Source organism: Vicugna pacos, chromosome 32 (genome assembly GCF_048564905.1).
Source record: "Vicugna pacos chromosome 32, VicPac4, whole genome shotgun sequence".
NCBI classification, from domain to species: Eukaryota; Metazoa; Chordata; class Mammalia; order Artiodactyla; family Camelidae; genus Vicugna; species Vicugna pacos.
Genome location: NC_133018.1, coordinates 3,123,262 through 3,150,389, shown reverse-complemented (window position 1 = coordinate 3,150,389; position 27,128 = coordinate 3,123,262). Strand labels below are relative to the sequence as shown.

The 27,128-nt window shown below is 42.3% G+C and overlaps 1 protein-coding gene across 2 annotated transcripts in view; it reads left to right on the top strand.

Moving 5' to 3' along the window:
- The window catches only part of SPECC1L (sperm antigen with calponin homology and coiled-coil domains 1 like), a 112,544-nt gene that overhangs the window by 73,409 nt on the left and 12,007 nt on the right, over nucleotides 1-27,128 (top strand). For both annotated transcript variants that reach the window (XM_072952856.1, XM_072952857.1), the window contains one exon: nucleotides 1,881-1,983. In XM_072952856.1, coding sequence (XP_072808957.1) covers nucleotides 1,881-1,983 — 103 coding nt within the window. The remainder of the gene's footprint in view (nucleotides 1-1,880; nucleotides 1,984-27,128) is intronic.

Below are 27,128 nucleotides of genomic sequence, written 5' to 3'. Positions count from 1 at the left end.
GCCTGACGTGGGCCCGATCCTGCCCTAGCTCGTCCATGAGTCCGAGGCCACAGGCTGCCCGCGGGAAGGGTCTCCTCTCTTCCCAGCCCCCTACTTGGAAGCTGTGACCCCCAGCAAGGCATCTGCTGGCCTCAGCCTCCTCGTCCTGCAGTCCTCACCCCTTCAGCTCCAGGGGCCCTCTTCTCGGCCTGTTGGGTCTGTAGGATTTACTCTTCCCTGCTGCTGTTGAAGCTGCTTTTATAACAAAACGGCCCCTGTGTAAACCAGATAAAACCTTTCACGGTGACTAGTAGTTCCTTGTGCTTTGAGCTTGATGGAGTGGGTTATTTTTGGCTTGCCCTTTTGCTTTCATTCACACATCTTACCTTTATCTTCATTCTCATTTCCTGTGTTCAGTGGTGTTATTGTTATAACAAACTTCCTCGAACCCTTTAAACCAAAGCAGGAATCTGGCGGGCTGGCACACAGACATAAAAGTGTGTTTCTTCAAGGCAGTTGAGATTTTTTCATGTTTTACTTTTGGTTCTAAGATAGGTGAAAATTGGTGCTATTTCAGCGCAACTCTCCAGTGGAAAAGCTTCGGTTCTGCACGTGTGCTCTCTGCCTCCCTGACGTACTGGGCGGGGAAGACAGACGGGATGGGCGTGCGAGGAGCCCGAAGCCGCTTGTGACGTCGTGGCCTCCAGGGCAGCGGGTGGGCGGCTCAGCTGGCGGCGCAGGGGCCGCAGTCTCCACTTGCCTTGTAAAACGGTCACTAAAAATTAGACCACGCTTTTAAGAGTGTACTGCTGGTTGAGGGGCAAGTCGTTTGACAGGGTGCTCTCTCCAGGCGCTCCTCGGGGTTCTGGTCTCCTGGTAGTTGCTGGGAGGAAGCACTTGGTCCGCCTCCCCTGCTCCATCACCAGGTGGTCACAGAACCTAGTGTGATTCAGTGTCTGGTCTGGGGCAGGATTTTTATTCTGTCTACAAGGCAGTTGACAGTGCCCTGGAGTACCCTACCTGTGATTCTAAGACATGAGTTATGCAGAGCCATCGATTCCCCAACCCCCACCCCAAGCCTCTGCAGTCTGTCCATCCCATAGTAAACTCTGAGCTGCTCAAGGGCAGGGGCCCTGTGTTGCTGACCGCCTGTTACCAGCATGTGCATGGGGCCTGGCCCAGTGGTACTTCATGAGGAGGTATTGAGCGAATGAGTGAGTGGGTTTACAGAAAAATCCCATTTTCTAGGCAAGGTAAAATGCTAATTACTTAGAGTCAATAAAGAGTGTACAGGTCAGCAGTAACACATTTGAGACAACTCTTATGGGTGTTTTAAATGTTTATTACCGTCTTTTTGTCATATCTGCTTCCCGCAATTATAAGTACTTTGAAGGCAGGAACTAAGCATTGTAACTCTTTACCTTGCATAACTTTGTCCTTTGTATTTACAGTTAGTGATTTTTTAAAAAGATGAAATGACTAAGGACATAAAAGTTGGAAGCAAAAATGAGTAAAATAAAACTAAACATACAGACCGTGAAAGGATTAAGTGTGATGAAAGTCCGAGTCGAAGTGTCAGGACGCTCCCCTGAGCAACCTGGGGTGCGCCCCATTAACTGTGAGCACAGTCTATAGTGAATCTTTGCCAGTTCTGTGTGGACGGTGAGTAGAGGCCCCCTGCAGAGGGCAGAGCCCCCGACAGTGCTGGGGCTGTGGGCCCGTAGAAATTGACAGGTGAAGTCAAACGGAGGAAGACCTGTCCTGCTGGGAGATGCCTCCGTGTGTGCGTTTGTCCTATTCAGCTGCAAACCCACACAGGCCTCTTCTGTTTGCTGGATTTCTGGCTTATAAGGGTGCTCAAAGAGAAAACTTTCAACTTGGGTTCTTATTTCACTTACCAGGGAAGAAAGGAAGGACCCTCTCTCAGCATTGGCAAGAGAATATGGAGGATCCAAGAGGAACGCCTTGCTGAAGTGGTGCCAGAAGAAGACCGAAGGCTATCAGGTACCCACGTGCGCAGCGGCCATGCCAGATGCTGGGTGTCGGGCTCACTGTGCGTCTCCCACACTGGACTTGGTCTGCCATGGACTGGGAGCATGTCCTGGGCTGGACACATGTCCCTCCCTTCCCTCAGTTGCTCGGTCAGCTGTCATAGGCCCTCCTGAGTCCTGGTGAAGTGCTTTTATTGAGGCCTCGTCTGGTCTCAGAGTGAAAGTGCATTCATTTTACTTAAATTAATATTTTAGTTATTAAGTTTAGAGCTTTCTTCTGGCTGCTGTTTTTCACGGCATTTTCCCTCGCCTGTGCTGTCGTCCTTGTGCGTCTGGACTGGTCACAGCCTGCCCTTGCTTCAGTCTGTCAGTCTTGCTCTCTCCCCGTCTCTCTTTCATGATTTTATTCAGGTTTTATTTTAGTGATGTTGAGTAAATACGGCATTTGGAGAGGCAGTTCTAATTCTCCTCAAGATGGAATGCTCTAAAGTGTAGCCATTAGGCAGCTAGAAGCTCAGCTTAGGCTCCAGGTGTCCGCACATGCGATCCCCTCACCCGGCTGGCAGCCAGAGGTCTGTATGGCTGCTTCACCTTTGGTGCGGCCGCCCAAGAAGAAATTAGAATTCTGTATTCCTGGCCCCATGACATCGACCCTCACCTCACTGAAATGATGTGGAGGGACTAGCTACAACATTTCCCCCACAGTCTTCGTGTAAGAGAGGTAACAAAGTAGTGGAGGAAGAAATTAAGACCAATTGCTGTAAACAAGTCCCCTTTGGAAAGTTTGCAGGTGGCCTCAGGCAGTGACCCTCAGCTCATGTAGTGCATCGCAGTGGACTTTGAATTCTCAGAAAGTCACCATGCTCAGTGAGGATGTGCTCGTGTGTCCACATCTCCAGCTTCCGTTAGATGAAAAGCAGTGCTGGGAGGGTGTGGAGAGGTTGGACCCTTGTGTCCTGTCGGTGGGAACGGGGCGTGGTGCAGTTAAACATGGCACTAATGTGTGATCCAGAAAGCCTGCTTATTGTATGTCTGTACGCAGAATAATTGAGTATGTGGTCCTGATCAGATATTTGTACTTCCGTGTCCCTAGGAGCACTATTCACAGTAGCCAGAAGGTGGAAGCCACCCCAGTGTCCATTGACAGGTGACCGGGTAAACAAAATGTGGCGACACACAGGGTAGGATATTATTCAGCCTTTAAAAGGAGAGAAATTCTAACACGTCCCACAGTGTGGATGCATCTTAAAGACATTATGCTGACTGAAGTACAGATATTAACATAGAAGAACACGTTATATGATTCCACTTACATGAAATCCTTAGAGTAGTCAGATGCGTAGCGACTGGAAGGAGACGAGGTTGCCAGGGGCTGGGGGCTAATGGGGAGTATTGTTCAAAGAGTACAGAGTTTCAGTCATGCAAGATGAAGAAAGTTCCAGAAATGGATGCTGGTGGCGGTTGCACAACAGTGTGAATATACTTACGGCCACTGAACTGTACACGTATAAAATAATCGCCTAGTGGGGGAAAAAAAGTAAATGATGGGCTACAACTGAGAGAAATCAGCACAGGCACACAAGCCTCGAACTCCATGCTGAGTGTGTAAGTGCACTGTGTGTGCTGTGTATATGGGTGTGCTGGGTGTAGTGAGTACACTGTGTGTATGAGCACGCTGTGTATATGTGTGTGCTGTGTGCTGACGAGACCTGTGAGGCAGCTGTGGGGCACTCACTATCCAGCACCAGCAAGATACATGTTCTTCTCAGGTGCACGCAGAACCTGCAGGAGAGGCTGTATGTTGAGTAATAAAACAGATCTCAGTACATTTCAAAAGATTGCAGTTACACACAGTATCATTTCATTGGAATAAAATTAGAAATTAATAACAGAAGGAAAAATTCACAACAAAACTGAGGGAGGCATTGAAAAGCAGCTCTCAGGGGAGTTTATAGCTGTAAACACCTACCTTTCAAAAGAAGATTATCTCAAATCAGTGAGCTAATCTACCTGAAGAAAGGAGAAAAAGAAGAGTGAATGAGGCCTAAAGCAGGCACAGGAAGAAGTAATAAAGATTAGGGCAGAAACAAAGGGAATAGAAAAATCAGAGAAGATCAGCGAAACCCAAAGTTGGTTCTTTGAAAAGATCGGTAGATTTACAAACCTGTAGCTAGACTGATCAAGAGAAAAAGAGGCGACTAAAGTTGGTAGAAGCAGGAATAAAAGTGGGAACACGACTAATGGCCTTTCAGAAATGAAGAGGATCCAAAGGGGACCTGTGAACATACCCCAGCGGGTGTGTGACCCACGTGAAGTGGACAGGCTCCTCACAGTCACAGACTATCCAAAATGACTCAGGAAGAAAGAAAATTGGAATAGACCTATAGCAGCTAAAGAAACGGAATTGGTGATCAAAAAACACTCGACAAAGAAAAGCCAGCCCAGGGCCGGCTGGCCTCACTGGTGAATTCTACCAAACGTGTAAGAGAAGAGTTGACAGCAATCTTTCTCAGACTCTTCCAAAAATAGGAGAGAGAACACTTCCTGACTCATCCTGTGAGGCCAGTATTACCCTGATAACAAAGCCAGAAAAAGACATCACAAGTAAAGAAAACTGCTGGCCAGTGTTCCTTACACAAAAGTCCTTAATAAAATACCGAAAGAAAGAATCCAGCAGCAGATAAAGGGAATTCTGCAGCATGACTAAGTGGAATTTATCTCAGGAATGCAAAGTTGGTTTAATGAATGAAAATTAATCCATGTCATGGAATAAAGAGAAAAACCAGAAAGTCATCTCAGTGGGTACAGAAAAAGTCTTTTACAGAATTCGAAACCCATTCATGAAAACACTTACCATATTAAGAATGAAAGGGAACTTTCGCTGCCTGTTTTTGTGTGGAAAGCCCACAGCTAACACTGTATTTAGTGGTAGAAGACCAGAGGCTTTACCCCCAGATCAGGAACAGGAAGGCTGTCCACTCTCACCACTTCCATTCAGCATTTTGCTGGAAGTTCTCGCTAGGGCAGTTAGATGAGAAAAGGAAATAAAAGACATTGAAAAGGAAGAAGTTAGAACTATCTCTGCAGATGTCATGACTACTGTCTAGAAAGCCTTCAAGAATTCACATAAAAACTTATGGAGCTAATAAACAAATCCAGCAAAATTGCAAGATATGAAGTCAACATAAAAATCACTTGCATCTCTATGTACTGGCAAAGAAAAAACTATCAAAATGAACTTAAGATAACACTTCCATTTATAAAGCATCAAAATGATTAGAATACTTAGAAATAAATTTAACCAAGGAGGCACAAGGCTTATACACTGAAAATTGCAAAACACTATGGGAAAAATTATAATCTAAGCAAGTGGAAAGACCCTTTGTTCATAGATTGGATGTTTTGACACATGCTACAACATGGATGAGTCTTGAAAATATGCTACATGAGAGAAGCCAGACATAAAAGTCCAGATACTCTCAGCTCTGCCGAGTGTGGGGACATCAATGCTGGTGGCTCCAGGTCTGGTCCAGGTCTGAAACCTCAAAGATACATCAGGATTGCACAACCCCTGAATTTTTTTCCTTTTATCATGTTTTATTGGGGTGTACTTTACATAAGGTACAGTCTACCTTTTTAAAAATGCACATTGGAATGTATTCACAGAGTGGTGCAGCCATCACCACAGTCCATTTTAGAATATTTTCACTAACCCTGTACTGTTAGCAGCCCCTCCCTGTTTGCTCCCGGCAGTCCTGCCCTCCCCACTATCTCCCGTGCGCGCCTACTCCGGACCCTTCACACAGTGGTCCCGCAGTGCGGTCCTCCAGCCTCACGTCTTCACGGCCTCTCCATATTGTGGCCTATTCTCCAACCCTCACGCCTCCTGACGACTGCACAGTAGTCCACGGTGTGGCTATACCACATCTTGCTGTCCCTTCACCTGCAGAGGGGCATTTGGTTGGTGAGGCTGTCACGTGTGGTGCCACCGTGCACACTGCGAAGGTTTCCTCATCCTCCGTCCATCTCCTGCTTGGCTGCCATGGTGATTTGAAATTGTGACCTGGTTGCTTCTCTTTAAGCTGCTTCTCCTTGCCCAAAGCCAAGACCCTTGGTGTGGAGAGCAGACCCCCACGGCTGATCTGGCCCCTGTGTGGTCCTGTTGGTTCCTCTGCAGTCTCACCTTGACCCCAGTGCCCCCATCCTCTCACTCTGCCCCTTCCACCTGGGGAGTGTCTGCTTCTTCAACTTTGAGGTCAGCATCTGTGCAAAATTGCTCTTGTTCTGCACTGCTGCTCAAGGGTTCGTCCCTAACATGTGCCCCTCCTCCTAGCCCTCCCTTGACCTGAGCCCAGTCCAGGGCAGAGAGTGTTCTGTATTTCAGGGCGTATTCTTTGGGGGTCTTTGTAATTCATTTCCCTGTGTTGCAGAACCCCACAGAGTACATCTCAAGGGTACTGAAGTTGTCAATTTGCCGTGTCTTCCTTTCTAGACTGTGAGCTCCTAAGAAGGGCCTGTCTTTGCCTCAGTGGCCAGCAGGAGGCCCTGCACATGGCAGGGCTGAGTGACTGGACCCATATGTTGAATGTCATGGGATACATTGGAGGTTCATTTTTAGAACAGTGGTTCTCAAGGTTACATGTAAAGCCTGTAAAGACAGTGGGAAAAATGCAGATTCCTGAGAACCACTTTTCAAGATTTGTCATCGGAGAGGATGCAGTGAGACTCTGGAACCTACATTTTCACAAGCACTGCAGTCGATCCATAGGCCACATGAGAATCACACAGCAGTAGTGATTAAGAGCTTGAACTTAGTGTTAGGTAAGCTTTGACTGTCAGCTCTGCCTCTCACTGTGTGACCTTCTGCAAATTACTTAGCCTCTCTGAGCCTCAGTTTCCTTCTCTGTAAAACAGAGGCTTAACTGAGGTAGTCATGCACATTTTCTAGCATAGACTACATGTTTAATAGACTTTAGACGTATTATTTTTCTATGTTATTGGGTGTCATCTTGTAACATAAACTTTAAGTTTTCCAAGACCACTACTTAAACTGAGTAATTTTAGATAGAATGTACCTACCCCTTGATTATGGAACTTTGCTGTGTTTGAATTGATTAAAAAGTTAAGTAACTAAGTTGATTGAGATAATTCAAGCATTAAATCAGTGCTTTAACTAATGTCTCTTGGCTCCTTTCCACTTAAATTTTCTGATTCTGTAATTTTAATGTCCATTGTGTTAGGCTGAAAAAAAAACACAAATCAATTCTTTAAGAACCTCAATTAATGATTGTGAGTGTTTTTTTTTTCTTTCGTTTACTGGGTACCTAAAATGCAAGAGGAAATATAACGCAAACCAGAATGGCTAACCCATCGTAAAGAAAACCTTTCTGTGCGCTGGACGGCCTTGTGCTTCGGGCCCATTTCCCTCTTCCTTACTTCCTATGGGCACTTCTGTAATGATGTCTACATATGGCTTCTTTGTTTGTCTGGCTTTTGTTTCCTGTAAGACAGATAGCTGTTTTGCTGTTTAAAAGTAGATAGGATGCTGGTTCTTTTATTTCAAGGTCTGTGAGTTAAAATTGGACATAATTTTATATGCATAATCTTTTTAAGCTCCAAGATATATCTGATAGAACTCTTAATTTGTCAAGAGCCACGTAAGAAGTGCCAGAGCCCTTTCCTTATCTCACTGTAAATAGGGGTGAGCTTACCCATCCTTCGAAGCCAGCAGCGTGGGACCAGTCCTTGGGTCTCTGACTTCCCACAGTCAGCAGGAAGCGCAGGCTGTGACACGGGGCCAGCTCACTGGAGCAGGGCTGTTACGTGACACTCGGCACATTCTGCCCTCTCCGGCCCCGAGTGCATTGTCGGTGCTGGGGCCGCGCATGCTTTCTGTCGTCGGAGCTGTCTGATCACGGAGATAGATTCCCCAGTACTCATATCATCTTCCCCTAACTCTCTTAAGAGTCATCCTAAAATAATTGTGCTAATCACTGTAATTGCGTTAGCCATCCATTACAAAGCAAACCCTTGTGCGCTGGCCTTTTATCTAACAGATACATTTTTCTCTTTAAAACTGTGCCCTGCCACCAATTGTTCACTGTAGTTTTAGAATACTGGAATATTACTGTTGATACGACCTTGAGCATCCGAGTTCTGTCAGGTTTAAAATGTGGCTCTGACCCCACCCCCGCCCCCTGGATGGATGACTACCCCACGGCTGTGGCATGAGTCTGTGGCATTACAGACAACCTTCAGGACTATCGCTTTAAGGATTGAGTCCTCTTTTTTTCCTTAAATCAGTGCCTCAGCTTGTATGCAGTTGTATTTTTAAGTTAGTTTAAATATGCAATTAACTAATAATTCTTAAGCCCTCATAGAGAGAAGTGATGATCTGCTGCTTTATTCCATCTCCTCCGTAATTTCTGCTTCCCAGAGGCGACTCCTCCAGCTCCTCTAGCCGTTTCTTTCAGGGCTGACAGGACAAGATGGATAGTAAGAGAGTAGCCAGATAATAAGGAAGAATAACTCATACTTTCAGCACGGTTCTCTTTGGTTCTAAATTGTGTGTTTAACAGCTCCTGCTGTACCATTGTTCCCCAGTTCTGGGAAAGCCTGATTGAATACAATCAAGGAGCCTCTAAAGGTTAATTTAAGAGCGCTTTACTTTGAAATCTCATTGTTTTCTGATAAAATGCCAAGCCCAGAAATGGATTAGTTAATCCAAAGGGTAATGAAATCACTTAATCTAGTACAAGATAGTTTTAATAAATGGGCAAAAGCTTTTAGTACTGCCCGAGGTAATTTAATCTCAAATAAACATTAAGAATGTACAGTTTTATTGAGGGATTTTCTCATCAGAGTTTACACTGAAGAAGACAAGACTGTACGTTTCTTAGTGGAGGTTAGTGGGATCAGAAGATCTGATGGACTTGAATGGTATAAAAGTGATGTTTTTATGTACTGGGCTTTACTTGAGAAGGAGTCACCCTGAGTGGAACCCCTGTTCACGCTCCCTTTTTCAGCCCTTGGAGCATTTGTCAGTTTCGGACGCAGGGCAGAGACCAGACAGAGCAGTGGTCCAGAGCTTGTTTCAGAGTCACTGAAGAGAAAGACTTAAAATCTGAGTTCAGAACTACTATGGCAGCTGAGATTTGAGGGTCCTAAATCCCAGGGCGAAGACAGTCTCAGAGTAGTGAACTCAGCATTTGACTTAGGTGTTGCCCTCAAGGTGCTTGTCCCATGCGAGGATGCGTGGAGGTGGACGTGGAGAGACTCAGTGGAAAGCTGCTTCCAAAAGGATAAAAGCAAGCACAGTGTTTGTTCTGCCAGCACCAGGGGGGCCAAAAGCAGGGGTTCAAGGCCAGCCAAGGAAGAATGACCCTCGCAGGCACCCTGGGAGTTCAGTAGAGACCCCAAAAACACTGTACCTTACAGACAAAGGTTGGCTGGAAGAGGCCAGCTGAAATCCAGCTTCAGAACTTGCACCGGCTGCATGGTGGTGACCAGCTGCTGGAAGACACTAGAACCCTCCCTGCAGGGAGATGACACCATGAGCCCCTTACCCTTGGTTCCTGTGTCCGCATTCCGCCTGAAGCACCAGGCCTGCCAGTCACCATGATTAAATGACTGAAAATGGAGAAATGACGAGGAATAGGAACAAGCTTCAGGTGCGCCAGGTGCTGGAACTCTTAGGCCTTTAAAATAACTGAGTCATGTGTTCAAGACAGTAGATGAAGAGAAAGACTGTTTTCTCAGAGAACTGGAATCTGTGAAATAGAGTCAAATGGAAATTTTAGAACTAAAAAATACAATAGCTGAAGTTAGGAACTTTAGGTTTAACAGCATGCTACAGTAAAGATTTGTGAATTCTAGGATTGATCAGTTAAAAATACCCACAATGAAGCAGCAAGAGGTGAAAGTTGAAAACTTTGTAAGAGGGTGTAACAGGCATGGATCACAGGAGAAGGTTTATCACATGTAATTGCAGCCCTAGGCGAGAGGGAAGGACAGGAGGGGCGTAGTAAAACTGCCAAAAATGAAAGTCAACAAGAAAAATCATAAAGAAGAGAAAAAGATACCAGCTGCAGAGGAGTAATGATGAGACCGGCAGCTTCCAGCAGATCAGGAAGAACAGTTTATCACGAGCAGCCCCCCTTGGAAAGAAGAAAAGGGTGTTCTGTCAGCGGCGGGGATAGAGAGCTGTCGGGGCATTTGGGTAAATACGAGTGTGTACTGACAGTGCAGCGTAGCAGAGATATCTTGTGTAAAGATATATTAGGTTTAAAGTACAGGACTGAATGGTTCAGAAGGTTTGTGGGGCAGTAAATGTAATTAGCATGTTGTAAGGTCCTGGTATGGTCCAGAAAGTTACAGAGTTCTTAATTTTTGACAGAAATTAAGGAGCTACGGGTCACATACCATAAATCTCTAGTGCTGCACTGTCTGATACAGTGGCCACTGGCTGCATGTGATTGCTGAGCAGTTGAAATGTGGCTGGTCCAAATTGAGATGTGCTATGATTGTAAAATACACATCAGATTTTGAAAACTTAGTATAGGGAAAAAAGAATGTAAAATATCCTATTTAAAAATATTGATACATATTAAAATGACCATATTTAATAGATTAAAGAAAACATTAATGTTTTATATCTTTTTACTTTTTAATGTGGCTGCTAGAAAATTTTAAATTATGTGTTTAACAGCTAAAATAATAAAAAATGGAAAATCAAAACACTGGTAGAGTGGGAAATGGAGTAATAATAAATGCTTGATTAATCCAAAAGAAGACAGGAAAGGAGAGAGAAGGAACAAAGGACTAAGGGTACAGAAGTAAATTTGAACCCAAGTATATTACAGTTGCATTATGTGTACATGGACTGAATGTTATAGTTAAAGATTTTCAGATTATAACAACAAACCAAATGCAATTTTGCATACAAGAGCCACACTTTAAGTGGAAAGACTGAAGATGAAAGAATGGGAAAAGGTGTACTCTGCAAACACTGATCAAAATGTGGGAGAGCTGTACTAATGTCAGACAGAACATGTGTCACAGGTGGCATGTCATTGTGATAAAACAGCAACAGCAGCACCCGCGGCAGTCGAAGCGGTCCTGGGGAGCAAGTGGGAGCCTTACATGGCCCAGTGAGAAGACTTCACCACCACTTACAGTACATCCTAAATGCATTTGTGCCTCATAACAGCTCCAAAGAACATAAAGCAAAAACTGACAGAACTAAAAGGAGAAATAGACCCTCGGTCATATTTGGAGATTTTTAACACACCTCTCCCAGTAACCAGTAGAAGCAGCCAACAATTTTAGTAGAGCCATAGGAGATTTGAGTAGCACTATTAACCAGTTTGTCCTGACTGACAGCTGTAAGATGCTACACCAGCCAACTGCAGACTACCCGTTCCTCCCACCCGGCCACAGAATGTTGATCAAAACTGGCCATACACTGAGCCTTATATAACAGGTCTCAAAAAATCTCAAAGAATTAAGATCCTTCACAGTAAGTTCTTAAAATGAAAGGGGAAATATGATCAATAGGTGCAGGAAAAGCATTTGATAAAATTCAACAACTCTTTTACTGTTTAATTAGGGGAAAAAAAGAAGAAATGTCTAAAAAACTAGGAGCAGAAGCAACTTTCCTTACTCTGATAAAAGGTTTCTAGAAGAAGTCCATAGTAGAGAAGAGTCAATCTAAACGTTGGTGACATCAAGCACTTTCTTCCAGAGATGAGAGTGACACCACCGCTGTCACCACTTCTCTCCATCCTTGTTTTGAACGTCCTGGCTGGGGCAGCAAGTCAGAAAGAAATGGAACGTGTAATGATTGTAAAGAAAGGTGTTAAACTGTTTACTCACAGACATGAAAAATCCTAACAAAGCTGCAGATAAAACATTAGAATTAATAACAATTTAAAATTGTTTAAGATTTCATTTTCATTAGCATTTTAAAAATCAAGTCTAATGAAAGATGTACAGAACAGAAAAATGTAACATTGTAAGAAGTTAAAGAAGACCTAAGTAAATGGTATGATGTGCTAAATTCATTGATTGGAAGAGCAGAGACTCTATCTGTAAATAATCCCAATCAGAATATCAACAGGGTTTTCTTTTTTTTTTAATGCAAATTGGCAAGCTGATTAAAACATTTCTATGGCAATCCACTTGAACGGATAGCCTGGGCAGTCTTGGAAAGCAAAGTAAGAAGTCTACCCAGTAAGAAGACTATACAGGCAGTTCATTTTAAAAGGATACCCAATGGCCAATAAATGGATGAAAAAGTGCTCATCGTCATTAATCATCAGGGAAACACACATTAAAACCACAATGAGGTACTACTACTGTAGATTAGACACAAAATGCCTAATTTAAAAAACTGGAAACACCTAGTGTCGTAAAGGAAGTAGAACATGATCATGTAGACCTTGCTGATGGGATTGGAAGATGTTCTAGCTCTTGTAAGACAGTGTGGAAGTATCTGCTGAAGCTGAATATTCCCATGTTATGCAGGCAAGCAGTTTCACTCCCAGGTGTGTGCTCAACAGAAGTGCGCATGTGTGTTCACCGTAAGACGAGTGTGGGGTTGTTCACAGTCTTGGTAAGAGTCAAGGCTGGGAGCAACCAGATACTCATCAAGAGGTGAATGCATAAGTAACTTGTGGTGCAGAGTGCTATATGGTATGGAAACAAAAAAGAACATGCTGTTTGTTGTAACATGGGTGAATCTCAAACATGGTGAGCAAAAGCAGCCAGGTATAAAGGAGTACACACTGTGTGACAATATTATTAAAGACCCTAAAGTGGCAGGGTTCATCTAATACATGTCAGTCTAATGGTTACCTTTAGGGAGGTCACAGGAGGCTTTCTGGGTTGTAAGTACTAGGTAGCTAGAACTTAAGAAAAATGGGAAAAATAGGAATTCCATCATATTTTCTATGCAGACAATTTTGCCATCTGCAACTAAGGACAGTTTAAATTTTTCCTTTACAATCTGGATGCCTGATATTCCTTTTGCTTTCCTTATTGTATTGGCTAGAACCCACAGTACAATATTGAATAGAAATGATCAGAATATCCCTGTCTTCACCTGGTCTTAGAGCAGGGGTCAGCAGAGTTTTTTCTTGAAAGGCCAAACAGTAAATATTTTAAACTTCATGGGTCATAGGCCTCTGTTGCTACTATTCAGCTCAGCCATTGTATCTTAAAATTACTCATAGATAATACATAAATGAATAGGTGTGGCTGTATTTCAGTCAAAATAGGCAAGATGGCCATAGTTTGCTGACACCTGTCTTAGGGGAAAACATTCAGTTTTTACCATTAAGCATAATGTTAGCTCTAGGTTATGTTGATGCACTTAATAAAAGAGAAAGTTCCCTTCTATTCCTAGATTGCTGAGAGTTTTTTTTTTTTTTTAAATCAGGCTTAGGTGCCAGATTTTGTCAAATGCCTTTTCTGCATTAGTTGAGAAGATCATGTTTGTATTTCCCTTCATTCTGGCTGTGTGTGATATTTCATTCATTGATTTTCATGTGTTGAACCATCCTTGCATTCCAGGAATAAATCCCACTTGGTCATGGTGTATGATCTTTTTAATATGCTACTGAATTTGATTTGCCAGTATTTTGTTGAAGATTCTTGAATCATTGTTTATAAAGTATATTTCTCTGTAGTTTTTTTTTGTGTGTCTTATGTCTGGCTTTGGTATCAGAGTAATGTTGGCTTCATAGAATGAGTCAGGAAGTGTTTCCTGTTCTTCAATTTTTGGAAAAATTTTGAGGAGGATGTGTGTTAGCTTTTATTTAAATATTTGGTAGAATTAACCAGTAAAGCCATCCAGTCCAGGGGTTTTCTTTGTTGAGAGTTTTTTGATTACTGATTCAGTCTCCTTACTTGTTAAAGAGCTGTTCAGATTTCCTGTTTCTTCATAATTCAGCCTTTGTAGGTTTTGTGTTTCTGGGAATTTGTTCATTTCTTCTAGGTTATCTAACTTGCTGGGAAACAGTTATTCATAGTACTCTTAACAATCCTTTTGATTTCTGTAGACTCGGTAGTGATGCCCCTACTTTTATTTCTGATCATAGTAATTTGAGTCTTTTTTTCTTAGTCAATCTAGCTAAAAGTTTGTCAATTTTGTTGATCTTTTCAAGAACCAACTTTTGGTTTTACTGATTTTTCTCTATTTTTCTACTCTTGATTTAGTTTATCTCTGCTCTAATCTTTATTACTTCCTTCCTTCTGTTAGCTTTGGATTTAATTTGTTCTTCTTTTTCTCATTCCTTAAAATGTAGTTTGTTGATTTCTTTCTTATTTCTTAATGTTTAAGAGAAGAGTTTATAACTATAAATTTCCCTCTCAACACTGCTTTTACTGTGTCCCTTGAGTGTTAGTATGTTGTGTTTTAATTTTCAGTTGTCTTTAACTTCTAATTTTCCTTGTGATTTTTTCTTTGATCTTTCAGTTGTTTAAGATGATTTATTTTCTAATAGTAAACCTTGTACTCCTGGGACAAGCTCTACTTGCCTATGAGGTGTTAACCTTTTTCTGTATTGTTGGATTTAGTTTGCTAAAATTTTGTTAAGAATGTTTACATCTATATTTTTGAGGAATATTGGTTTGCAATTTTATCTATGTCTTTAGCAGGATTTAGTGTCGGGGTAATATGACCTCATAGAATGAGTTGGTAAGAATTCTCTCTTCTTTAGTTTTCTGGAAAACTTTATGTACAGTTGGTATTATTTCTTACTTAAATGTTTGGCAAAACTCCTCAGTGAATCCATCTGGGTCTGGAATTTTATTTGTGGGAAAGTTTTTAACTACAAATCCAATGTCTTTTGTATACATAGGGCTTTTCAGGTTATCTTTTCCTTCTTGAGTGAGTTTCGGTTTTGTCTTTCCAGGAATCTGTCCATTTCATCTGAGTTGTTGAATTTATTGACATAAAGTTGTTCATAATGTTCCCGTATTATCTTTTAGATATTTGTAGAATCGGAGGTGTTGTCTCTGTTCTGATTCCTGGCATTACAGTTTGTGTATTCACTTATTTCCTGATTAATCTGGTTTAAAGGTTTATCAAATTTATCTTCTCAGTGAACCAGTCATTATTTATTTTATTTATTGTTTTTTTTTTCCTGTTTCATTGATCTGTACTCTGGCCTTTTTCTTTTCTTTTCTTTTCTTTTCTTTTCTTTTCTTTTCTTTTCTTTTCTTTTCTTTTCTTTTTTATTGAGTAACAGTGAAATTCCAGTGTAGAGCACAATTTTTCAGTTATACATGAACATACATATATTGATTGTCACACATTTTTTTTTTTTGCTGTGAGCTACCACAAGATCTTGTATATATTTCCCTGTACTATACAGTATAATCTTTTTTATCCATCTACATTTTGAAATCACAGTCTGTCCCTTCCCACCTCCTGCCCCCTTGGCAACCGCAAGTTTGTATTCTATGTCTATGAGTCTGTTTCTGTTTTGTATTTATTTTTTTGTTGTTGTTGTTTTTAGATTCCACATATGAGTGATCTCATATGGTATTTTTCTTTCTCTTTCTGGCTTACTTCACTTAGAATGACATTCTCCAGGAGCATCCATGTTGCTGCAAATGGCGTTATGTTGTTGGTTTTTATGGCTGAATGGTGTTCCATTGTATAAATATACCACTTTTTCTTTATCCAGTCATCTGTTGATGGACATGTAGGCTCTTTCCATGTCTTGGCTACTGAGAATAGTGCTGTTATGAACACTGGGGTACAGGTGTCTTTTTAAAGTAGGGTTCCTTCTGGATATATGCCCAGGAGTGGGATTCCTGGGTCATATGGTAAGTCTATTCCTAGTCTTTTGAGGAATCTCCACACTGTTTTCCACAGTGGCTGCACCAAACTGCATTCCTACCAGCAGTGTAGGAGAGTTCCCTTTTCTCCACAGCCTCTCCAGCATTTGTCATTTGTGGACTTTTGAATGATGGCTGTTCTGACTGGTGTGAGGTGGTACCTCATTTTAGTTTTGATTTGCATTTCTCTGATAAGTAGTGATATTGAGCATTTTTTTGTGTGTGCCTATTGATCATTTATATTTCTTCCTTGGAGAATTGCTTGTTTAGGTCTTCTGCCCATTTTTGGATTGGGTTATTAGTTTTTTCCTTATTAAGTCATATGAACTGCTTATATATTCTGAAGATCAAGCCTTCGTTGGTTTCATTTGCAAAAATTTTCTCCCATTCTGTAGGTTGTCTTTTTGTTTTACTTACGATTTCCTTTGCTGTGCAGAAGCTTGTAAGTTTAATTAGGTCCCTTTTCTTTATTCTTGCTTTTATTTCTATTGCTTGGGTAGACTGTCCTAGGAGAACATTTTTGAGATGTTTGTGAGATAATGTTTTGCCTATAGTTTCTTCTAGGAGGTTTATTATATCTTGTCTCATGGTTAAGTCTTTGATCCATTTTGAGTTGATTTTTGTGTATGGTGTAAGGGAGTGTTCTAGCTTCATTGTTTTACATGCTGCTGTCCAGTTTTCCCAACAACATTTGCTGATGAGACTGTCTTTATTCCATTGTATATTCTTGCCTCCCTTGTGAAAGATTAGTTGACCAAAAGTTTGTGGGTTCATTTCTGGTCTCTCTATTCTGTTCCATTGGTCCATATGTCTGTTTTTGTACCAATACCATGCTATCTTGATGACTGTAGCTCTGTAGTATTGTCTGAAGTCTGGGAGAGTTATTCCTCCAGCCTCTTTTTTCTCTTCAATAATGCTTTGGCAATTCTAGGTCTTTGATGGTTCCATATAAATTTTATTATGATTTGTTCTAGTTCTGTGAAATATGTCCTGGGTAATTTGATAGGGATTGCATTAAATCTGTAGATCGCCTTGGGCAGTGTGACCATTTTAACAATACTGATTCTTCCAATCCAAAAGCATGGGATATCTTTCCATTTTTCAAAGTCTTCTTTAATTTCCTTCATCAGTGGTTTATAGTTTTCTGTGTATAATTCTTTCACCTCCTTGGTTAGATTTATTCCCAGATATTTTATTACTGTGGGTGCTGTTTTAAAGGGGATTGTTTCTTTACTTTCTTTTTCTGTTGATTTGTTGTTAGTGTAAAGAAATGCAACTGATTTTTGAACGTTAATCTTGTAACCTGCTACCTTGCTGAACTCTTCGATCAGCTCTAGTAGTTTTTGTGTGGACCTTTTAGGATTTTCTATATATAGTAACATGTCATCGGCATATAGTGACACTTTTACCTCTTCTTTTCCAATTTGGATCCCTTTTATTTCTCTCTCTTGTGTGATTGCTGTGGCTAGGACTTCCAGAACTGTGTTGAATAGGAGTGGTGATAGTGGGCAGCATTGTGTTGTCCCAGATTTTAGTGGGAAGCTTTTGAGTTTTTCATCGTTGAGTACTATGCTGGCTGTAGGTTTGTCATCTATAGCTTTCATGATGTTGAGATATGTTCCCTCTATACGCACTTTGGTGAGAGTTTTTACCATAAATGGATGTTGAATTTTATCAAATTCTTTTTCTGCATCTATTGAGATGATCATGTGGTTTTTGTCCTTTCTCTTGTTCATGTGATGACATTGCTTGACTTGCGTATGTTGAACCACCCTGTGTCCCTCGGATGAACCCCACTTGATCATGATGTATAATCTTTTTTATGTGCTCTTGGATTCTATTTGCTAATATTTTGGTAAGGATTTTTGCATCTATGTTCATCAGTGATATTGGCGTATAATTCTCTTTTTTGGTAGTGTCTTTGCCTGGTTTTGATACCAGGGTGATGGTGGCTTCATAGAATGAGTTTGGGAGTATTCCCTCTTTTTCAGTTTTCTGGAAGAGTTTGAGAAGGACTGGTATGAGTTCTTCTTTGTATGTTTGGTAGAATTCCCCAGTGAAGCTGTCTGGTCCTGGACTTTTATTTGTAGGGAGGTTTTTTATTGCTAATTCGATTTCATTTCTAGTGATCGGTTTGTTCAAGTGGTCAGTTTCTTCTTGGTTCAGTCTTGGTGGACTGTATGGTTCCAGAAACTTGTCCATCTCCTTTAGGTTATCCAGTTTGTTTCCATATAGTTTTTCACAATATTCTCCTATGCTATTCTGTATTTCTATGTTATTTGTTGTAATTTCTCCATTTTCCTTTCTTACTTTGCTTATTTGTGCTCTTTTTTCTTCTTTGTGATTTTGGCCAGAGGTTTGTTGATTTTATTTACTTTTTCAAAAAAACAGCTCTTGGTTTGATTGACTTTTTTCTATGGTTTTTTTCAATCTCTCTTTTATTTATTTCCTCCCTAATCTTTATTGTTTCCTTCCTTCTGCTGCGTTTTGGGGGTTTTTGCTCTTCTTTTTCTAATTCTTTTAGCTGATGGGTTAGATTGTTTATTTGAGATTGTTCTTCTTGTTTGAGGAAGTCCTGTATTGCTATAAACTTCCCTCTTAGCACTGCCTTTGCTGTGTCCCATAAATTTTGTGTGGTTGTGTTTTCATTTTCATTTGTCTCAAGGTATTTTTTAATTTCAATTTTGATTCCATCATTGACCCATTGGTTTTTTAATAGCATGTTGTTTAATCTCCATGCTTTCCTTTTTTTCCCCTTTGTTTCTCTGAAGTTGATTTCTAGTTTCATGGCATTGTGGTCAGTAAAGATGCTTGAGATAATTTCTATCTTATAATTGTTGAGGCTTCTTTTGTGCCCAAGTACATGATCAATCCTAGAAAATGTTCTATGTGTACTTGAAAAGAGTGTATGTCCTATTTTGGGGGGATGTAATGCTCTGAAAATATCCACCAACTCTAATTTTTCTATTGTTTCATTTAATTTATCTGTTGCCTTACTTATTTTGTGTCTGGAAGATCTGTGTAGTGATGTTAATGCAGTGTTAAAATCTCCAGCAATGATTGTATTGCCATCAATTTCCCCCTTTATCTCTGTTAGTAATTGTTTTATGTACGTAGGTGCTCCTATATTGGGTGCATATATATTAACGAGTGTAATAGCCTCATCTTGTATCACTCCTTTAATCATTATAAAATGTCCTTCTTTATCTTTCTTTATGGCCGTTGTTTTAAAGTCTATTTTGTCTGAAATCAGTACTGCTACATCTGCTTCTTTGGCTTTTCCATTTGCATGGAATATCCTTTTCCATCCTTTCACTCTCAATCTATATGTGTCCTTCTCCCTAAAGTGCATCTCTTGTATGCAGCATATTGAAGGTTCTTGCTTTATTATCTAGTCTGCCACTCTGCGTCTTTTGACTGGAGCATTTAGTCCATTAACATTTACAGTAATTAATGACAGATGTGTGTTTATTACCATTTTGAACTTATTTTTGCAGTTGATTTGGTATTTGCTCTTTGTTCCTTTCTTCTTCCTTTTGTGGTTTGGTAATTTTCCCTTGTATTATCTTGGATTTTATTTAGTTTTTGTGACTCGTAAGTTTTTGGCTTGTGGTTACCCTTTTTTGTAAGTCTATTAACCCATTACTATAACTGTTTGTACTAAACAGATAGTAATATAATCTCAAACCCATCCTACCGAGAACAAAAAATTTTAAAAAGAAAAGAAAAAAAAAGTACTCTATATTTCCTTGCTTCCCTCTTCCACTCTTAATGATTTAGATGTCTTCTTTTACAATTTTGTGTTTATTCTGTTTGTAATTCATGGTAGTTATTACCTTTCCAGTTATGAGTTTCTCATTTTTGTAGCATCCTCCTTCTTTTCTATTTAGAGTAGACCTGTCAGTATTTCTTTTAGCATGGGTTTAGTGTTGCTAAACTCTTTTAGTTTTTGCTTGTCTGTGAAATTATCTCTCCTTCTATATTCTAAAGGATAGTCTTGCTGGATAGAGTATTCTAGGCTGCATCTTTGCTTCATTCAGGACTTTGAATATAGCTTGCCACTCCCTTCTGGCCTGTAGTGTTTGTGTAGAGGAATCAGCTGAGAGCCTTATGGGGGTTCCTTTGTAACTCACTCTTTGTTTTTCTTTTGCTGCCTTTAGGATCATTTCTTTATCCTTGACTCTGGCCATCTTGATTATGATATGTCTTGGTGTGGGTCTATTTGGGTTCTTCCTGTTTGGGACCCTCTGAGCCTTCTTGGATATCTGATTCCTTCTTTAGATTTGGGAAGTTTTCAGTCATGATTTCTTCAAATACCTTTTCAATCCCCTTTGTTCTTTGTTCCCCTTCTGGAGCCCATATTATGCATAGTTTGGCATGCTTTATATTATCCCATAGGTCCCTTATATTGTTTTCATTGTTTTTTATGTGTGTTTCTCTCAGTTGTTCTGTTTGGGTGCTTTCTGTTGTCCTGTCTTCTAGGTCACTTATTCATTCCTCTGCATTATCTAGCCTGCTTTGAACAGCCTTTAGATCAGCTCTCATCTCCGCAGATGAGTTTACTAATTCTACTTGGTTTTTCTTTATAGCTTCAATTTCATTTTTGACATATTTTATATCTCTAAACACTATCTCTTTTAGTTCCTTCAGTACTTTGATCAGTCCTTTTTTGAAATCTTGGTTTAGCAAACCATCAATGTCTATTTCCTTGATTGTGCTTTCAGGGGATTTCTCTTGCTCTTTTAATTGGGAGTGGTTCCTCTGCTTCTTGATATCGCTCATATCTCTCTGGCACTGTGGCTTAAGGAGTATCAGTTATCTGTTGTGGTCCTTAAGGAGTTTATTTATTTATCTATCTAAAGCCTATGCAGGAGTAAAACTTAAAAAAGAGAATTTTAAAAGGATGGAGGAAAAAAAGGTTTGAAAACAGTGTAGTATCAATAATAGAAGAGCAAATTGAAGCAGAATAGCAATCGAGTTGAGACGTCTTTTAAAAACCTTTAAAAAAGGAGAAAAAAATCAAAAAACAATATTTGAAACCTGTGTATAATCGATAACAGGAGATCAAAACCAAGAGAATTAAAAATGAAATGAGGTGGATTTTTAAAAATAATAATAAAAATATTTTAAAAGAAAAATTTTCAAGGGATTAAAACCATAGACGTATACAATTGTTTAAAAAGTAAAAGTTAAAAGGGTAATAGAAAATAGAACAGATATAAAAAAGATTAAAAAAAAAAAAGGATGTGTTCTCCTGGAGACTGTGAGCTCTTAATGATTTTATTGAGAGGTCTTTCTGTCTTCACCCTGTTTCAAGAACTCAGCTTGCTGTTTCCAAGGGCCCTCCATTGGTGCCCTCATCTGTGCTGCTCCCAGTGGCTGTCCACTGGCAGATCACGCCCCCTTCTGACACTGGGTCAGGTGCTGAACTCTTACCCGGTGGGCGGGCTGGTCTTTCCCCTGCCCTATGCCGCAGTCAGATGCTGCACTCAGACAAGGTAGGCGGGAGGATCGCGCCCCCTCCCAGCACCGAGGTTAGGTGCTGCAGAAGCTGCCTGCTCTGCCTCGTCGGTGCTCCGTAGGCGGCCTCGGGGAAGACCGCAGAACAGCCCCGCCCCTGCTCCATTCCTAAACTCAGCTCCTTGTTTGTCTTGGCGTTGTGAGTTCTCTGAGGTACCAGGGCAGAAAGGTCCTATCTGCCTTGGGCTGTAAACAAGTCTCAGTCCTGCCTAGGAGGTTGTGGAGCCTCAGGTGTGGATTCAGATCTCGGCCCCGCCCCCACTTGGGTGCTGCATACAGGAGGATATGGCAGCTGTGGCTGCGCCCCACCTCTCTTCTCGCGAGAAGTGCCAGTAATGTCACCGCGGGTCTGAGGAGACAAAGGCTATAGCACCTCTCCCCCCAGGGTACACCAGCAGTATTGCTTTGCTTTTTTCACAATTTATGGGTGACCCAGATTGTTCTGCTCTGTATCCCCTCCCAGCCACGGCGTGCAGCACCTTCCAGTCCCCTGGGAATGCTTCAGTGCATCCGCCCTAGTCCTCCACCCGGCTCGGACAGCCTGTCACGTCCCCCAGCTGCCGGCTCGCGTCTCAGGCTGCGTGTTGCGGGGATCCTTTGTGCCTGTTTAACTTAGTTCTGTCAGTCAAGGGGTGCTCCGTGCAGATATGAGCCTCAGAGCTTCCCCCTCCATCCCGCTGGCCTCTGTTGGAGAGGGGGAGGTTCAGCGAACCAGCGCTAGTCCTTCTTTGCTGCTCCCTCCCCGCGGGACGGTCCCACACTGGTTTGCTTTTTGTTCTTTTTTCCTTTTCTCCCACCAGATTTTTGGCGTCTTTGTATTTCGAAGAGGGCGATGTTCTGTCGGAGTTTGGCAAGTGCTCTGGTTGGCTGGGTGGGTCCGTGGATGTGAGTTTTGGTGTATTTGTGGGAGAGGGTGAGCTATGAGCGTCCTTCTACTCCACCATCTTGGCCCCTCCCTTTATTTTCTTTATTCAATAGCTTACCTTGGGTTTCATTTGCTCTTTAGTTTCTTTAGGTAGAATTTGTTGTCTAGATTTGAAGCTTTTTTTCTACTATAGGTGCCTTTTGCTAGGAATTTCCCCTCAGTACTGCTCTAGTGGTATCCCACAAATTTAGATCCATTGCGTATTCATTTTCGTTCAGCTCAAAATACTTACTAATTTAATTTCCCTTTTGATTTCTTTTTTGACCCACAAATTTATAGAAATATGTTATTTAGTTTCTAAGCACTTAAAGATTTTACAGAGATCTTTTTTAGGGGAGGAGAGGTAATTGGGCTTTTATTTATTTATTGTAACGGGGGTAATGGGGATTGAACCCAGAACCTTGTGCATGCTAAGCACACACTTTGCCACTTGAGCTATACCCTCCCCCCAGAGATCTTTGTTACTAATTTCTAATTTAATTACACTGAGATCAGAGAACGTATTGTCTATAGCTTGAATCTCTTATAAGTGTATTGAGACTCATTTTGTGCCCCAGAACATGGTGTATGGTTTTATTTTATTTATTTACTATTTTTTACTTACACAGTGATGTTCATTGCAGCATTATCTACAATACTCCAGTGGTGGAAACAACCTGTATGTCCATTCTACAGATAAAGAAACTGATGCACAGTGAAGTCAGATATTTAGACTGTGATCACATAGGTGAGAAATGGTGGAACCAGGATTTGAACTCAAGACTGTCTGGTTCCAGAATCTCTGCTCTTAACCACTGCACAGTGGTGTATGGTTTAAATGCTGCTCTGCTGTTGTGGGGAGCCATTCTGTGAGTGTCAGTCAGAGCCCGGTGGGAGAGTGTTGTCGGCGTCTTCTGCATCTTCGACTCCTTCAGGCTCCTGTTCCTCAGCCTTTGGGTTGGAAGACTGGGATCTCCTGACTGGAGTTGTGGGTCATCTGTGTCTCCTTGCAGTTACAGTAGCTTCTGCTTGTGTACTTTGAAACTGTTATTGGGCACATAAATGTCAAGGATGATGTCCCTTTGAGAAATTTACCTCTGTCATGAAATGACCTTCTTTATCCATGACAATACTCTTTGCTCTGAGATCTACTTTGTCTGTTATTAATACGCCTACTCTGGCTTTCGTTTAGCATGAGATGTATTTTTCTAGTGTGTTTCTTGTAGGTAGCTTATAGTTGAGTATTACCACATTACTATTTTTAAATATTATTTCCTAATGATTATAGAATTGCAATACATATCACATTACTTTAAGTTTTTCTGAGCTGCTTTTGATAAAGTATAGCAGGTTTGCTCCAGTGCAGCGCCATTCCTCCTCATCCTTTGCGCTCAGTCACGTGTTAGATCTGTGCTACAGACCCAGCACTACAGTGTCACGAGCATTCCTATACAATATTATGTTTTTTAAAACTTAGAAGAAAAGTAACAAGAGCTGTTTCAGGCAAGAGAGCCTGAGGCTCCCACTGTTCTTACCTGAAGTTTCATCCCTTTTTGTGAATATTGCTGCTTCGCTTACTTGCTTTTGATTGATTTCCAGGGCCCTGAAATGGTTATTTTTGACAGATTTGCCCAGTTCTGTGTTTTTTTTTGGGAGAAGATTTGCCAATCTCTGCTCCATCACAGCGAGAAGTCTCCTCACTTGCTTCCTTCTGGGGCTTTTCTTTATTTCCCAGCCGTCTCACTAAGAGGCAGCAAAGGGGCACCATTCTGTATCCTCCTGGAATCGCATGTCCCTGGATTGAAGAGTCAGGAGAGTGAAGGCTAATGGACAGATAAAAATAGCCTGGCCCTTCGCAGCTTCCTTTGAAGTAGTGGACGGCCCGTAGACAAGTAGGAGAAAGGAAGTTCTCTTCGTAAACTGCGGCGCGTCATGGGGTGTCTGCTGGTGTCACCCGCACCCCCCTTGGGGGCCGCTGCTCATTCCCAGCACCTGGAAGCTGTGAAGGTGGCTTTCCTCACCTGAAGAGGCTGGCCAGGTCTCCTGTTATTCTTCTTGGTCACCGCATGCTGGGAGGGGCCTGGAACAGAGCCGTGTCCTCCGCACAGGATGCTTTCTCCCCTGGTCTGTCTGGGGCGAGGGAGGAAGGGCACTGCCATGAAAACGACCCTCCCTTTTAAGGAAGCCTTCAGTCTCTCTAGGGAGAACGTTACCAGGGCCGCTTCCCCCATCCTCCCTTCTCCTTCCCCCTTTTCCACCTTCCTGGCACCCTCCCTTTGTGATTCAAGTCAGGCCTAGGGCAGGGGAGGCAGAGCTCTGCCAGTAGACAGGGTGCAGTTAAAACAATGTGTTTGGGATTCCTGATTTCTCAGAGCAGAAGCTAGAGTTGGTTCAGTTTCCTCTCCTATAACTGGAATCTTAGGTCATAGGAATGGCTTCCCAGAGTCAAAAATAAAAAAAACGTGCAGGCAGTAGATAAGAGTCTTGATCTGAATCAAATCTAGATTGGAAGTCTGAATTTTTTCATTTTACATTGTCACTTTGCGTGGAAGCTAAGTTCCCATACAGAGAGATCTTATTGTTTGTAAATATCACTGTGTTCCAGGGGTTAAAAATACTTGAACAAAGGGGAAAAGAGTGGCCAGCTCTGTGGTCCTGCCCCTTCTTTATGTGGACTTTCATAGACTCATGAGCCCTCTCCAGTGAAGCATTTAAAACTGCTCGTCTGCTCATTCCCTGACCTGATGACACGACCTTCGTCCAGAAAGCTCGCAGCAGCCGGGCAAGGAGTCCCATGTCTGCCAGGCACCGCCAGGCAGTCGAGGGAGCTCAGTCCCGGCTCGCTTCGCACGGCGGAGGTTAAACCGTCGCCCGACGGTCACAGCGGAGTGAAAGAACTGTTTCCTGTTTTCAGGGGATTCCTTTTACTGCCAAACATAGCAGCTGGGATACAAAGTTTTCCCAGAATCACGATGTACTTCTTGTGTTCTGTTTAAACATGATTTGACAGCAGCTGTTAACATCTATTTCCAGACATGTCAGGGCTATAATTTGTTAAGTTAATTGCTTTAATAACATTGTGATAAATTAGTTTGATCGTTGTTTTAGTGTGAGGTAGATGATGCTACTCAGTTAAGTGCCCCCCGGTGACGCCAGTTAGGTTTCCCTGAGCAGGAGAGAGTGATGCAGTCACGAGGGCACCGCTCCTTAGATGCCAATTCTCGCCCTCACTGTGAGATCTTTCAGAGCTACAGGCAGGGCCCGTGAGCCTGCAGTAGTGGGGACCAGCCGCCTGGTGGAGCCGGGGCCTGCACAGCGGCCGCAGTGTCTCACGTACGCCTGCTGCGACCTTAACACCAGGTCGAGCTGGGACTGTGGGAGGCAGAGAGGTCTGCGAGTTTCCCATCGCCGCAGGAACCTGTGGCTCTGAAACGCGGGTCCTGCTCCCCTTCCTCCTTCTGCATGTACCTCTCCCGGATGACAGAGACACTCGCTGAGTCTGGGCGACATTTGATGGCCAGTGCTGTAGGTTAGCTCTAAGATAACTGTCTCGGGAATGCATTTACTTAGATAAAATTTGAAGCACTTCATCTGAATCAGCATCCAAAATTCCATTCTCAGAAGTTGGAGGAAGTCAGACTTCAGACAGTCCCTAGAAGTCACGAAGACAGGGCTTTCATTCCACAGAGAGGAAGCTGCCGGTCAGTGGGGTGGCGTGCTTGCCCGAGACCTCATACTGGGGCTGCCGGCGCCCAGCCCCAGGCGCCTTCTGCTGGCCACCCTACCTCCCCAATGGTGTCCCCAACTCTTCAGTAAGTTTCCAGTAAGTAGGTCTTATTATATGAGTAATGCTGAGAAATAGAAATCAGATAAGTAACATTTTCAAGAGCTGCCTAATTATTTTGCTAAAAGCAGAATCATTAAATTGTCTGGGTCAGATACTTTTCATGTATCATCTCAGATAGCACACACAGTCCTTTACTTCCTTATGTGGTGAGACATCTTTTTTTTCCTTGTGCTTCATCGACTTTGATGGGATGCTAGTGTCAATGCCAAGTTCACAGAGGAGTTGAAACCTGACAGGTTAATTTCATTACCTCCTGATGCTCTAGCTTTTCACAGACGAGTGTAGCCTGAGGTCATTTAGGAAATTTAGGGTGACCTGTTCATTTGTAGAATCAGGTGATTTGTAATGATGCTCCGTTGCACCTCATGAGACCCATGTCACCACGGAAAGGGTGACCAACCATTAGATACTGGGGGCTGCGGGGTAGACGGAGAAACTAGTTCCTTTCTGAGTGGGCTCCTTGGATCCAGGAGAAAGGAGGCTGGTTCGGTTGTCTACTGCCCCGTAATAAACACCACTCCGAAAGTCAGTGGCTTAAAGTAATCATGACGTTGACTTAGCTCATACATCTGCGGTCTAGGTGGGATGCGGCCAGGCCAGTTTGTCTCCCCAACTCCACTCACTGGAGGCTCCCACCCTCCTGTGTCTGGTGGTTGATGGTAGAGACTTTGGGGCTGTGACCGGACACCTCCATGCCACCCCTCCCTGTAGCCAAGCTTCCTCATCGCGTGCTGGCTGCAATCTGGGCACACATCCCGAGACCAACAGTGACGGCCCTGCCTTTCACGACTGGGTCTGAAGGGATCCTGCAGCATCTCTGCCACACCATCTGTCAGTGACACCGAGGCTACCTGGTGATGGGGGAGGCGGACACCACCTCCTGATGGGCGCCACCAGGCTCCGAGGAGGACACAGGGCCGGAAATATCACCAGGGCCATTTTGAAGAGTCCAGTCTGCACAGAGACTGTCATCTCTTGGGAAGGAGAGAAGGTAATGATTTTAAATGCCACTGCCTCACAGGTGAGGGGCAGCTAGCTGGAG